This window comes from Tupaia chinensis, unplaced genomic scaffold (genome assembly GCF_000334495.1).
Source record: "Tupaia chinensis unplaced genomic scaffold, TupChi_1.0 Scaffold000161_4, whole genome shotgun sequence".
Lineage (NCBI taxonomy): Eukaryota > Metazoa > Chordata > Mammalia > Scandentia > Tupaiidae > Tupaia > Tupaia belangeri.
This window is the reverse complement of record NW_006159635.1, coordinates 2,679,464-2,694,656: the sequence shown is the minus strand read 5'-3', so window position 1 is coordinate 2,694,656 and position 15,193 is coordinate 2,679,464. Positions and strand designations below refer to the sequence as shown.

The 15,193-nt window shown below is 36.3% G+C and overlaps 1 protein-coding gene across 2 annotated transcripts in view; it reads left to right on the top strand.

Moving 5' to 3' along the window:
* The window catches only part of KCNT2 (potassium sodium-activated channel subfamily T member 2), a 386,489-nt gene that overhangs the window by 351,821 nt on the left and 19,475 nt on the right, over window positions 1-15,193 (top strand). For both annotated transcript variants that reach the window (XM_014586847.2, XM_006146032.3), the window contains one exon: window positions 9,152-9,452. In XM_014586847.2, the coding sequence (XP_014442333.1) occupies window positions 9,152-9,452 (301 nt within the window). The remainder of the gene's footprint in view (window positions 1-9,151; window positions 9,453-15,193) is intronic.

The following is a 15,193-nucleotide window of genomic DNA, read 5'->3' as shown; positions in this document are numbered from 1 at the left end:
TTGATGCCATTGGCAGGATCAGACTCTAGACCTCAGGTGATGAATGGCCTAAGAGCCTGCAAAAAATGTGCAAATGGGGCTATTATTACGCAGGGCATCCAGTGCTGAGGAGACTCCCTGAAGTCTGGCCAGTTGTCTGATCCTTGAGTCCTGTCCTTTGTCAGGGATGTCCTCTTGGATGATCAAAAGCAGCAGCTCTCCAGCAAGCTTCATCACAGGAAATGGAGAAGCTGCTATCCACACCCTGTTCACTTGGTTGACCCTAAAGGGCTCCCTACGTGGCCAAGGAATCCAGGGTAGGGGTAACCTGCTCTAGAACCATAGCATCTGGCTAAAGGGCTGACTATGGGAAGCCATCCCTCCTGGAGGTGGGACTTGCCAGAGGGCCTAAAATTGGCTTTTTCCTGTAAAAATCAATTTTTTATTTTTAATTAAGTAGACAAATTTGCAGCATGCTGCCTCCTGGCCCCGAGGTATAACGGGCCTCAGTGCTGAGTCCCGGTCTAAGGTTCTGCCATCCGCAGAGCCCAGCAGGCAGCCAGCCGCTGCTATTCTCGTGTTTATGTGTTTTGTCTCCTATGAGTGTCCAGTTTTTGTTTTTGTTTTTGTTTTTTTCTGGTGTATCCATTGTTTTTGTGTTGCTGTTGTGTTTTCTCTACCCTGCTTTTATTTGTAAGCGTCCTCCTCCACAGAATCTGAAGTAGTATCATCAGAGTATGGGCCTCCTGGATGGTGGTGGTTGCTTTATCAGATTTTAAGTACTCGAGGCTTGAGTTGAGTTTAAGATAACCCCTTGGCTATGCCACAAGGGGCCCATGGGTGCTTTTCCTTTGAACTCTGGGGATCTAGATCTTGGTCGTTACAGAGGCAAGGATGCCAGCAGTAGGAATGTGAAGCTCAGCATTTCATGTGGTTCCTGCTCATCGTATTTGTGAGCAGCCACCCAGTGGGTTGTATGAGGCCCAGGACATCAGGCTTTCCCTGGAACACGCTGGAATGGGGGCCGATGCCTGGGTGAGACTCACAACCAAGGGTCAGAGAGGAGTAAGTCTCTTGAGCTTAGTATCAGCCGTATTTCTTATTGAATCCTACCCAAGTGATCCAGTATGAGATACACAGGTCTGGGCTGAAACCCAGGACACAGAGCCACTCCAAAGTTCCTGTCACTAAATGACAGCTGTCAAAATGTCCAACTTAGATCATTTAACCATAAACAGAAGCTTGGGAAGACTCAGAAAATGTGGCATAAAGTTGCAGTCAAAATACAAACTTGGTAACAGGCTGAAACACAGCTCAAAAAGTGCTTGCCTGTAGGCATCACCACTGATGAAAGATCCCCGCTGTCCCACTATGGTGGCCAGTGTTGAGACCACCCTTCACAGACAGGATGGGCCCCACCCCACCCACAGTCTGTCTCAGGCATTGCGACTGCACCAAGAGGGCATGGCACAGGCTATACCGCACAAGAGGCTTTCTCTGTAAGCCAGTCAACCTGCCAACCAGGTCAAAATATGGCTTGAAAGAATAGAGAAAATTAACCTGTTTCATTTTTATTGGGATGAAGTTAGGGCTAGAGTGTGGGTTCCTGGACATGGGCTAGGATTATTTCGTGGTGTGAGCGGGGCACATCCAGGGTTTTTTAATCAGCTTTCCCACATAGGAGGTGGAAGGAAAAGGAAGAGTGTTGGTACTTGAAAGGGTGTCAGCAGTCAAATATCAAAAATAAAGTAAGGGCTTATCCTTCGTGACACAATCAGTAGTTTACTGAACTGCAGCACAGGGAGCCATGTGGTTCACACAGGTTCAGATCTCTCACCTGATCAACCTGAAATATTCTGGGCATGTGAGCTGGAAAGCTAGGGGGACAGAGTCATAGTGTGACGTTGTCATGGGTGCTCACTCTCTCTCACTCTTGTGCATACACCTGCTCTGTATCATGAAAAAAAGTAAGCTTTAATAAACAGGAGGTTATTTGTTATGAGAAGAACATGGTAATCAAATGTCTTCATGTCTTAAACTTTTCCATTTAGTTTAACTATATTTACTTATTTATTTTAATTTGACAAGAGAGAGAAAGAGGGAAAGTGAGAAAGTAAGCCTCCAAGTCCAGGACTTGAACTGTAGTCGGCCACGTTAGAGTCCAGCACCCTTAACCACCTCATCACCTGCCGGCTCCAAATATCTTCCTATCTTGAGTTGATAAGGATTACTTAATTCCTAACTATGTGATGAAAATGAGTAAGAAACATACATGGCATCAATCTGTCTTCGAGATATTTTTTAATTACTTCACTAGAACTCTTTGTAAAAATAGATAAACGAAACAAGGACAAAGTCCCTTATCAATTGGTTCTTATTAACATAGGTGAATTATTTAAGTTCTAAAGATAGACCACCACCATGAAGTTAGCAATTTTATGACATCAGTATTCAACGTCCTAAAGCAAGAAGAAAAGCATTAGGAAATTGAAGTCCTTGTAAACCAATTGTTTCTGAGTGACAGCTCTTGAAATTCAGGGAAAGATCACAATCAAGGCAAGGAAGAATACCAAAATAAATGATCTGGGTTTCAGATTTCACAAAGACCAAATTTAAGTAGCAAGTAGAGATTTAATTAGACACACTCAGAACATGCATGTCCAAGTCTATGTGTAAGTTTAGAAAATAGAGATCATAAAAAAGGGGAAACAAGGCCAGCAGCTAGCATAGTAGTTACGGTGCTAGATTCCCACATGGTTGACTGCAGTTTGAGTCCCAAAACTGGTGGCTTGCTTTCTCACTCTCCCTCTCTTTCTCTGTCTCTCTCTGGTGAGCGCATGTTTCCTATAGCAAATTAAAAATAATACATAAAATTAAATAAATCTTTAAAAAGGGGGAAACAACTAAAAGAAATTTATAAGTGATTTTCCTTCAGCAGTCACAACCAAAGAGAGAATAGGTAAATATGAGAAAGAGAGAGACAGTAAGAGAGAAAGAAATAGGACGAGATGTGCTCTGTTAGTACTGTAGCATCAATAGCATAAATCTGTGGATTACTTACATAGAAAACTTGAATGTGTTTTCACTTCGATATGATAAATTTTTATTTTTGGAAGTGTAGAGTTGGAATCATGAGGAAATGGAGGTCCTACCGACTGTGAGTAAAATTACGTTTCGTAGAACTGTAGACAGAACTGAAAGATACCTAAGAGACCACATAGATGAATATCTCATTTTCAGATATGAAAAATGAAGCCAAGAGATGAAAATAATTTGTGTTATTGCACCAATTATTTTAAAATACTATTATTTGAACCTGAATTTAAAAAAATTATTATAATTTCTCATTTACATATAATCATTGAACATCTTTGTAGAGTACAATATAGTTTTCTCAAAACATGCATTTGGTATTTAATCAAACCTAGCACTGGCTGTGTTGCCTGGTGGTTAAGGCAGCAGTATCCCATATGACTGAGCCTATATGGTCAAGTCCTAGACCTAGAGGCATGAGAAACATGCCAGTTGCATGTGCATGTGTGCCCAAGCCCCTATAGGATGGAGAAATGGAGAAGAGATGTGATAAGACCATTCCCCCGGGGGGTTCTTTTTCTCTCTCATCTCTATTGAGCATACACACACTCTGGCAAACAAAAAAATCAGATCAAGGTCGTGAAAAGATATAAATATATTCACCATCCTCAATGTTGAGCATTTCATTATGTTGTACACATTCAATATTTGCTCTACTGTTTATTTTTTTTCTTTTTGGAGGTATAAACTAGGTTGGCAATGACCTTTTCTACTCTCTTGTGGTACACCTGAACCTGAATTTTTAAGTGCATATTTGACTTTGGAATTTATTTTAGAGTTCCATTACTAGATTCTTGTAAGCTTGGAGGTTTGTTGTCACGAAAACGAGGGTAAATATTCTCACTCTATAAGGATTTCAGTGATTTTTTTTTTTTGAAGGTCATGAAATGTTCATCTGATGTGTTGAAAATAAAGCTTAATTATTGGATTTCAAATGTGCATTTTTTAGACTATTAGATTACTTATATTCTAATTGCCTCTGTCATTCTGAAAATATGTTCAAAATGAATCCAAATACAATGTAATAAGCTATTTTATAGCTCTACTTAGGTCACATATTACATGAACATGTTAAACTTAGCCTTTGGAAATAGGTTAAATATTTTTCTGTCCTTTTTTTTTTTAATTATTATCATTATAAAGAACTTTCCAGCTGACCTAGGATCACTAACCATGATGCAAATGGATTTAAATTTAGATGATGTCTTAAATATTCTTATAATTTAATCTTGCTTTAGCAGAAGGCATTATATTTGAATTTTTTAAAAAAATGTTAAACTAATACATCCTCAGCAATTACATTTTCTTTTATTTTCTTATTCAGCGACAATCTTGAATGTCTTCCACCATAAATCAAATGACACAGTTTAGAGTATTTTGGAGCCTATAAAATTGTTGCTAAGAGGGTCATGAATCCAGATTACAAACACTCACCTTCAAACTACAGGGCGAATTGATTATTTTAAAATATGACTTTGTTCTATAGATTGCTCAATAACCTATGACATGAATAACTGCCCAGTAAAAAATTGAGTGGAAGTGGGATTGAGTCATAACGATGTGTATGTGCGTGTGGAGTGTGGAAAAGAGTGATGTATTTATTGACTCTTAATGCTCTCTACCCTTCTGAAAACAGTAATGTAATCAAGATATTTTAGGCATAAGAAACTTTCCTCATAATGTTTTCATCTCTTACTCTTTTGAAGAGAGATTTTTAGCCTTTCTTCAATCATATTAAGTTTGATTAAGATAGGCAAAACAGTACAACTTTTAGAAACTTATAATATTGTAAGTTGATATAAAAATTGATGGAATAGACATAATTTTTTTCATTTATTTATTGAACTATATATAAATGTTTCCAAAAGCATTTTTTTGCTCTATTTTTTTTAGAGAGAAAGTTTTGCTATAGGGCACATGTGTTCACTGGAGAGACAGAGAGACAAGGAGCAAAAAATATCGCCCCCCCCCCACTGTGGGGGTGGGGGTGGGATGGCCAGGCCACAATCCCTTCTCCTCCATTTTCCTCTCTGGATCTTGGGCACGCATGCACATTCACCCGGCATGAGTTTTAGGCCATTGGCTCTGGGACTCGAACTGTGGTTGACTACATGGGAGTTCAGTGATGTAATCATTCTGCTATCCACTGGTCCCTTGTTTTTCATTCTTAAACCTTAGTATTACATTTTTTTTTTTTTTTTGGAGAGGTTTTTTTTGCTATAGGGCGCGTGCACTCGCCAGACAGACAGAGAGAGAAAGAAAGACAGAAAGCAAGAAATCACCCCCCAGGGGGATGGCCACGCCGCAATCCCTTCTCCTCCATTCTCCTCTCAGGATCTTGGGCACGCATGCACATGTGGCTGGCCTGAGTTTAAGCCACCGGGTCCGAGACGCGAACCGCGGTCGACTACGTGGGAGTCCAGTGACATAGCCATTACGCTAACTGCTGGTCCCGAACCTTAGTATTACATCTTAATTTTCAAGTTAGTGGTGATATTAGGCTTTCAACAATAAAAGTTTAAAAAATTGGAGTCCTCTATAAAAACAGTAAAGAATAATTTATAGAAACAGTGCATAATAAGAACATCTACTTTCACCTTTAGGCTCTCTGTTCTTCAGATTCACCAAACTTTAACCAAGGAATCTTTACCCTCAGGAATTGATTAATATAGAAATGTAGTCAGTTACATAGAAAACTATACCAAAAATATGAGTCCTTCCCTCTTTTTCATACTTACCTTTCATTTGTACATAGCCCTTTTGGTCATGTATTTTCTTTCCTCTCTTTTACTTACCCTTTCATACACGGTCAAGAGCCATAATATTAATCCATATAGCACATTTTCTAACACAGATATTATGCCCTTTTCAGGCACCATCTCTTCTCACATCAGACAAACTTGGCAGGTAATAGATAATGACCATTTTGTTCAGATAGGAAAGTGGGAGTAATTGTAGAGAATTTAAATTACGTGACGTCACATACTCAGCTTGTATTAGTGGAACTAGTATTGAACCCAGGTCTATCCAATACCAGAACCGTTGTTTTGTTTTGTTTTGTTTTGCCTTATGGTACGTTTACTCGCCAGAGAGAGACAGAGACAGTGAGAAGGAAAGTGAGAAGTCACCCCCTGGGAGGGATGGCCATGCTGCAATTCCTTCTCCTCTATTCTTCCTCCCAAGCGTACACATGTTCCCGGTGTGACTTTCAAGTCACTGGGTCCAGAACTCAAACCACCTTAGTCCATAAGTCTAGCAATGTAAGTGCTACCCCATCTGCTGTCCCCAACCCTTGCTTCCATGCTATCAATATGCCATGAACATCAGGAAAAGGTCCTATAATTAAGGTATCATTGTGTACCTCAGCACTATGCTAGTTCCATAATGCTATGTTCAAAACACAATAGAGCCACAACCAGAAGATGAAAAGACATCAGGAAGGTATTTTTATCTGTAGAACTCCTTTAAACACACACACACACACACACACACACACACACACACAGTGCCCAAGGAATGGAATGTTTAATTACCAATATTACTGGTATTGCAGATATTTCTTATTAGGATATATTGGGTTTAGGGAAAAGTCATGATGTATTTTAGAAAAAAATATGGCATAATGGTTATGTTGCTGGACTCTGACGTAGCTGACTACGGTTCGAATCCCAAACTTGGTAGCTTAAAACTCACGCCAGGGATGTGTTTGTTCGTGCCCAAGATCCTGAGAGGAAAATGGAGAAGGAGGGATTGCAGTGCGGCCATGCCCCCAAAGGGTAATTGCTCATTTTCTGTCTCTCTCTCTCTCTCCCTCTCTCTCTGTCTCTCCAGTGAGCACATGCACCCTATAGCAAAAAACCTTTCTCTAAAAAAAAGTCATGACTTTTTTGACAATCCAATATTAATGATATTATTATTATTACATATTGAAGTTTACAGTTAACACATTTTTCATATATTAATGTGTTATATGAATTTTACAACATTTCTGTGAGATAGAAATGTGAGATTGTTACTGTGTTTTGTAAGGGTTATGCTATTCCATTTTGGGGACATAACTAGGAAAATTGCAAAATGCCATTGCAATGTGTGTCTTTAGCCCTCCATATCCACAGTTCTGCAGCCAACCAAACGAGGATGCAGGAGGCCACACTAATTGTTATGAAATGGGGGAAGAGGTGGCTCTCTAAAAGAGAAAAGCTGAAGAAATTAATATATGGTTTTATGATCTGAATTACAAGTAACATGATATGAGCATAATATCTTGGGTATTTGATCTGGCAAGATTATTATTTCCATATGTTTGTAGGATATCAATTACTCATACAGACTTATGACCAGAAAAAGGGATGAAAAGATCATTTCAAATAATTTTAAGATTGTGATTAGACTCTGTAAACAAATGTCCAATTATCAGTCTACCACCATATTTTCATTTTGACCACATAATATATATAAACTAATGACTAATGATTAAATATTCTTTATAATACTCTTTAATATTACTCAAGAGTTAATTTATTGTACTCTGCAGGAAAGGACTTTTTCAATAGGATCATCAAGTAGATGAGAATAACTGGGTTAATATTCAGGATACTCATGCCCAGAATGTCCATTTTGTGTGCTGTAAAGATGTACAGTAATTAAATATAAAAATAAATAAGTATGTTATAAAAAGACTCATTAAGCTGTTACTGCAAAACCTTGGTATTAACAACTTCTAATGCTTCCAAGTTATGTTCCTGATAGCTAAAATATGTTTTCTAAAATTTTTAATGAAATCTTCTTTCATTATGGAGATATGAAAGTTAAATAAAGCATTTTGATATCATTCTGATACAGTACTGTTTTGAAACAGAAATGTGGATGAATATTTGAATTTTTGGTTGAATTTAAGCATGAGATCATTTCATAACTTGCCTCCTGGATTGTGTGTAAGGCATTGACTGAGCCTCCATAATTTATATTCACTTTTAAAGGATTTTATTGGATCTACTTCCTGACCTTACTTAAATTGGTAATTTAAATTCTATTTCTTTGAAATTCAGCAATGCATGCATGTTATAACTGAAGTTCAAGCTTCCATCCATAGAGGGGAAACACAGTTAGCAGATTCATGAATGCTGCTATTAAAAAAATAGAAGTTTTGAAGCTGTTTATTTGCATGTGCATGTTTTAAGAAAGTAAGATTTTCTGCTTTGATTGGTGTTGCATTTCATGACTTCCTGGTATGAAAAGCAACAATTCTGAAACAGTTAAGTTTTTACTTATTAAGGGCCTCTAATCAAAGGAGAGCTTCTTACTTTAAAAACAGAAAAATTGGCAGTAAAAGAGTAAGTCAAAATAAATTTTATGAATTTGTTCATTGTTTTTCCCCCTATGGAGAATGGCCTTGGTTTAAGTTTCAGTTGTTATTCTAGAATACATTTGCCATGAAATAACACTATCTGTACTATTAATACAACATATTTTCATTTAGAATACTTAAAATAGTTTCTGAAATATTTTAATATTTTAATCAGAAAAGCATTCATGTGGTGAGTAATGAATGCATGAGTTAAAAAAGAGTCACATTTTTAAAGTTTATTCTAGAAACACCTTTAGAAAGAGCAATCATTAAAAAGCTTGAAAAATTATAAATTAAAAAATAAAACAATGTTCTAATATTTATTTAAATTGAATGTAAATACATATAGTAGGTATAGAAAAGATCATTATTTGTACTTGATTTGAATAACATAAAATGTTTAGTTTTTTGTTTTTGCTATTTTATCAAACTGTGTATTTGAGTCATTTATGATAAGGAAACCCTTATGGATAAAATAATTGAGTCTTGACAAAAACTTGTATTAGAGGATGCAGATATTTTATCTGGTTCATATATGAGTGTACAAAAACATTTTCTAATAACATTTTTAACAGAAAATTAGAATCAAAATTTTCAATTTTGCTCTTTCTGTGGAAACTCTCGTAAGTAGATCTTTAACTACCCCAAGATATTAGCACATAAATATTACTTCAGCTCCAGGCTATAATTATTCCTAACATATCTAATTACCAATATTTTTTTCCTTTAAAGTCTCAAATATCTATCAGTGTAGAAGACTGGGAAGATACCAAAGACTCCAAAGAACAAGGGCACCACCGCAGCAACCACCGCAACTCCACCTCCAGTGACCAGTCAGACCATCCTTTGCTGCGGAGAAAGAGCATGCAGTGGGCCCGAAGACTGAGCAGGAAAGGTCCAAAACACTCTGGTAAAACAGCTGAAAAAATAACCCAGCAGCGACTGAACCTCTACAGGAGGTCAGAAAGACAAGAGCTTGCTGAACTTGTGAAAAATAGAATGAAACACTTGGGTCTTTCTACAGTGGGATATGGTATGCTCTTTAAAACTACTGTATATATGGACTTGTGATTTCTTGCCATTAGTAGTTAAATAGTTGGCTTTAATTTAGTAAAGAACTGCATTTTTGTTTCACAGGTTCATTTGTAGGCACTAGTGACACATATCTCCCGCAAAAAATTTAAGTGACAGTAGTAAAAATAAGATGCTCATTTTAAAAGCATTTATTTAGTCCTTTAGGTGCCATGCTGAACCCATTACACATGGTATATATCAATTTTAATTTTCACAAAAACTCTCTGAGGCAGACCCTCTGTCCTCATTTTAGAGATGAAGAAATTAAGTCAAATAATTTACTAATTAGCTTGTTAATATCAGAGCTGAGATTTACATCCAGGTCTCTCTGGTTCCAAAGCTTCCCTTAAATACTCACACACTCACATCTTATCCTAGGGATAAAATGAATTTGAAGTATTGATAAATAACTAATTGTACCAGCCATAGATAAAACGTTCTTGTAAAGTTTGTGTACTTTCTTATGGTCCAGAAAAAATAGTCTTCAAATGATTTAATTTTGAAGCTCAAATGATCGTAAAGCTTAGCTTTATCTCATGTAGTACGAATCTGCCTTAATAATTCTTAGTCTCCTTTTTTGATTTGTGATTGCCATATAGATCATTTATCAATATATACAGCTTAAACAAAAAATGCAAAGGTAACTTTAAAATGTGCCATTTATCACTGTATGGATTTTATTTTGAAAAGAAATTTGGCCAGTTTATAGAAAAAACAATAGATAAATAGGTGTTTTTTTATATGAAACTTGGGCTAACCAGGACTGAAGACAATGTCAATAGGATAAAATAAAATGTGATTAATATTTACTCTCATCTCATCCTTATTATTAAAAGTCTCAATTTGAGGCAGTGTTCATAGAGATAAAATTTAATTATTGAATTAGAGTTTAAGAGAAGTTATCTGTGTTTCTTTGAACAGAAAAAAAAAAAACTGAAAACTATTCTGTGCCAGGAACTACACTAGATGCTTTCTATATATTTTTTCATTACTCCTTATAACTCCTATTATGTAGGTGTTTCACATCACCCTTCAGGAATTTGACTTTTGGAGGTCGAGACCTTGCTCAAGGACACACACCTGAAATGTGTGGGAGTCAGGATTCCACCTGCAGTTAAAATTCATAACTATAGTTTAGTTACTAAAGGAGAATATGAACTCATCTGGGACCAGTAATTTTCATATAACTACATTTCATGTCTTACATTAAAATCAAATTAAATGAAAAAGGATCCTCATTCTAGAAATTCACTAATAGCTATCTGCCAACTTAATGACATTAAACATAAATATATTTCTTATAGGATTATAGTCCTATATGTATATGTACTTCTGTTAGGTATCATTCAGCTACTTTTTCTTTTATAAAAAGTTCTAGTAAATGCTTGCTCTTCCACGTTCCAGTTGTTTTTCATGAACATTGTAACCCTAGGCTGGTCCTGTAAGCAGTGTCGCAGATAACAGTTTGACTCTTAAGAGACCCAAAATGCAGGAGCTGGCTGCAATGGGAGCATCACCAGAGAACATATTAAGTTTTTGCTAATGAACCCTCTAACAGGTACCTTGCATTTAGTTATTCTCTATGGTTTATTTTTATTATATTTTGTTAATTTCATTTTCATATTCTTCTTATAGAAAGGAAGAACTGATTTTATCCATCTTTTTTTCCTCTCTCTTTTTTTGTTTCCTATCTCTCTCCATTCTATGAACCCATAAGTCCATTAGTTTATTCTAAAAGCACATAATGGGCACCTCTAATAACGTACCGATAATCAAAACAGAATCTAATGCATCATGGACTGTACACATGTGTTCCTAGTGTACATAATTCATCCATTCAACAGATATTTTTGGATGCCCTCTTAGTGCTGGGCACTGTTCTTGGCACTAGAAATAGAACTTCACATTTATAGAAATCAAATTCTAGCATCTATCAGTAGATATGTTGAATTGTCAAACTTCTCTGAGTCTATTTTCTTTCTTTTTTTAAATTAAAAATTTTAATTGACAGAGGCCAGAGGTGGCATGGTGTAAGGCACTGGATTCCACATGGCCAACTGCACAGTTTGAGTCCTGGATCCCGTGGCCTGAGGATCAGTCCAGGCACAAGTTCATGTGTACTCAAAATCCTGAGAGGAGAATGGAGAAGGGACTGAGGTGTGGCCATCCTCCCTGGGGAGTGATTCCTCATTTTCCCTACCTCTCTCTCTCTGAAAAAAAAAAAATTAATTGACATATAATTGTTATAGATGTTTATTATGTATAGTGTGGTTTTTTAGTATACATACCCAATGTGCAATGGTCAAATCAGGCAATAAATGTATCCATGATCCCAAATATTTATTGTTATTTTATACAGTGAACATTTAAAATTCTTTTTTCCAGCTATTTTGAAGTGTACATTGAATCGTCATCAACCATATTCTACTAGTCACAGTACTTCAGGACTCATTTTGCTCATCTACCTGCTCTCCTGTATCTGCTAACCAAATTCTTCCATCCCTCTTCCCTGCCTCTTCCTTGCTTCTGGTATCCACTGATCCACTGATGCACTTTCCACTTCTATGCAGTTGAAGTTTTGACTTAAAAATAAGACACACGATATTTGTGTTTTAGTTCCTGGCTTATTTTACTTACCATTATTTCCTGCCATTTTGTCTATGTAGCTATAAATGACAGAATTTTCTCCTTCTTAATGACTGACTAATATTTCATTGTGTATATATACCACACTTTATTCATTCATAGCTATGGTGAGTAATGCCCCAATAGATATGAGAATCTCTTCAACATATTGATTTCCATTTTTGGGGGTATATACCCAGTAGGATTACTAGATCATGAAATTGTCCTAATTTTGAAATTAATGAATAATTGGCATACTGTTTTCCATAATGGCTATACTAAATTACAGTCCCACCAACATCGTGTAAGAATTTTCTTTCTCCACAACCTTGCTGGCATTTGTTATCCTTTGAGCTTTTGGTTTTGGTGAGGTGGATAATAACCATTCTAGCTGGGGTGAGATAATATCTTATTGTAGTTTTCATTTCCCTGATGATTAGTGATGTTGATCTTTTTTTTTCATATATTTATTGGCCATTCATATGTCTTCTTTCAACAGATCTATTTTCTAATTGTTGGCTCATTTTTAAATTAAATTACTTGTTTGTTTTTCTGTGAGCTGCTTCAGTTCCTTGTATATTATGGTTAGTAGTCCCTTGTTGGATAATTAACTTGCAGATATTTTTCTCACTCTGTAAGTGGTCTCTTCACTTTGTTGATTGTTTCTATGCTGAGAAGAAGCCTTTTAGTTTTATTGAATTGCATTTGTCTCATGTTGTTCTTGTAGCCTGTGCTTTTGGGGGTCTTCTTTTAAAAAACCTTTACCCAAACCATTGTCCTGAACTGTTTCCCATGTTTTATTCTAATAATTTCATGGTTTGGAGGTTTAAGTCTTTAATCCATTTTTATTTATTTTTCGGTAAGATAGTGGTATAGTTTCTTTCTTTTGTATATTGTAATTGAGTTTTCCAAGAACCATTTATTAGCAGACTACTCTTTTCCCAATGAATGTTTTTGGGACTTTTGTCAAAAATCAGTTGGCATTACGTTTGTGTTTATTTCTGGATTTTCTATTCTCTTCTGTTTTTTTTTTTTAAGAATCATTTTTATTTAATTTTCTCTATTATTATCATTATTATTATTATTATTATTTCATTGTACCATAGAGAGACCGAGAGAGCGAGAAGGAAAGTGAGAAAGCAAGCCACCAGGTCCAGGACTAGAACCGCAGTCAGCCATATGGGAATCCAGTGCTTCAACCACCATTCCACCTGCTGCCCCCTCCATTCTGTTTTTCACTGTGTCTATTTTTGTGTCAGGACCATGTAGTTTGGTTTTGTATAGCTTTATGGTATTTTGAAGTCAGGTACTGTGATGCTTCCAGTGTTCTTTTTTCACAGGTTACCTTTTGCTATTTGGGGTCCTTTTTATATTCGTGCAAAAATGATTACCATTTTATCTATGTCTGTAAAGTATGCCATTCTTATTTTAATAGAGATTACGTTGAATCTGTAGATCACTTTGTATTATTGACATTGTAACAATATTGATTTCTTTCCATTCATGAACAAGGGATATCTTTCCATATTTTGTGTCTTTTTAACTTTCCCCTCCCAATATTTCATTGTTTTGTTGTAAAGATTTTTTACTTTCTTGGTTAAACTTATTCCTAGGTATTTTATTTTCCTTGTTGCTATTATAAGTTAAATTTTTAATTGTCAGATGTGTGTGCTCACCAGAAAGAGGCACATAGAAAGAGCAAGGAAGAGGGAGTAACCACTCCCAATGTCACATTCACCCATTTGGGGTGTCTCTCAAGCTGTGAGGAACAGGACGAGGGAGTAACCACTCCCAATGTCACATTCACACGTTTGGGGTGTCTCTCAAGCTGTGAGGGACAGGATTTGAACTCTTCAGTTAGCATATGGGATTCAATTCTCTTAACTAGTAGACCGTAGAGCCAGTCTTGGAATTCTATTTTGGAGGCCAGCAGATGGCATAGCAATTATGTCATTAGACTCCCACATGACCGATCACAATTCAAGTCCTGAAGCTGGTGGCTTGAAACTCACACCAGGCACATGTGCATATATACGGTGGCTTGAAACTCACAACAGGCACATGTGCATGTATATATGCTAGGATCCCAGGAGGATAATGAAAGAGAAGGGATTCCAAGTCGCCCTTCACCAGGGGGTGATTTCTCATTTTCCCTCTCTCTCTTGTCTCTCTCTCTCTCCAGCGAGCACATACATCTCTAAGGCAAAGACCACTTAAAAAATTGCTCTTTTTTAATTCTTGTTCATCCAGTTAATAATTGATGTGCAAGAAATCTACTACATTTGTATGTTTATTCTGTATCCTGCAATTTACTGACTTCAGTTTTTTTTGCTTTTTTCTTTTCTTTCTTTCTTTTTTTTAAAAATATACTCTTTAGATTTTTCTATATATATGAGCATATCATCTGCAATCGGGGGAGTTTAATCTCTCTCTTTTCCTATCTGGATGTCCTTAATTTCTTTCTCTTGCCCAGTTGCTTTAGCTAAGACTTCCAGAAAAATGTTGAATGGAGAATATGGCCATCCTTGTCTTGTTCTAGTTAGTAGAGGAAAAACTTTCCATCTTTCCTCAATCAATATAATGTTAGCTATGGCTTTATCATATGTAGCCTTAATTGTGTTGTGATATGTGTCTTCTATACCTAGTTTGTTAAGTTTATTTTTTGTATGTTTGTTTCTTTAAGTTTTAGAAAGTATGTGCACTTGCCAGAGAGACAGAGGGAGAGAGAGAAAGTGCAAAAGCACCCTCATGGAAGATCATCGTGCTGCAGTCCTTTCTCCGTTTCTCCTTTGGGAATTTGGGAAAGTCGTACACACTTGGCCTGTTTTAGAAGCTGCCAGGTCCGGATTGCAAACTGTGTAGTCAGCCATGTGAGAGCCATCTCCCTTTCCCACCACACCACAGCTGACCTAAGATGCTTAATCAAAAAAAAAAAAAAAAAAAAAAAAGTTGTATTTTATTTAATACTACCTGCATCAATTTATGTAACCATGTGTTTTTTATCTATCACTTTATTAGTGTAATGTGTCACATTTATTGATGTACATGTGTTAAACATCCTGGCATTCTTGGGAC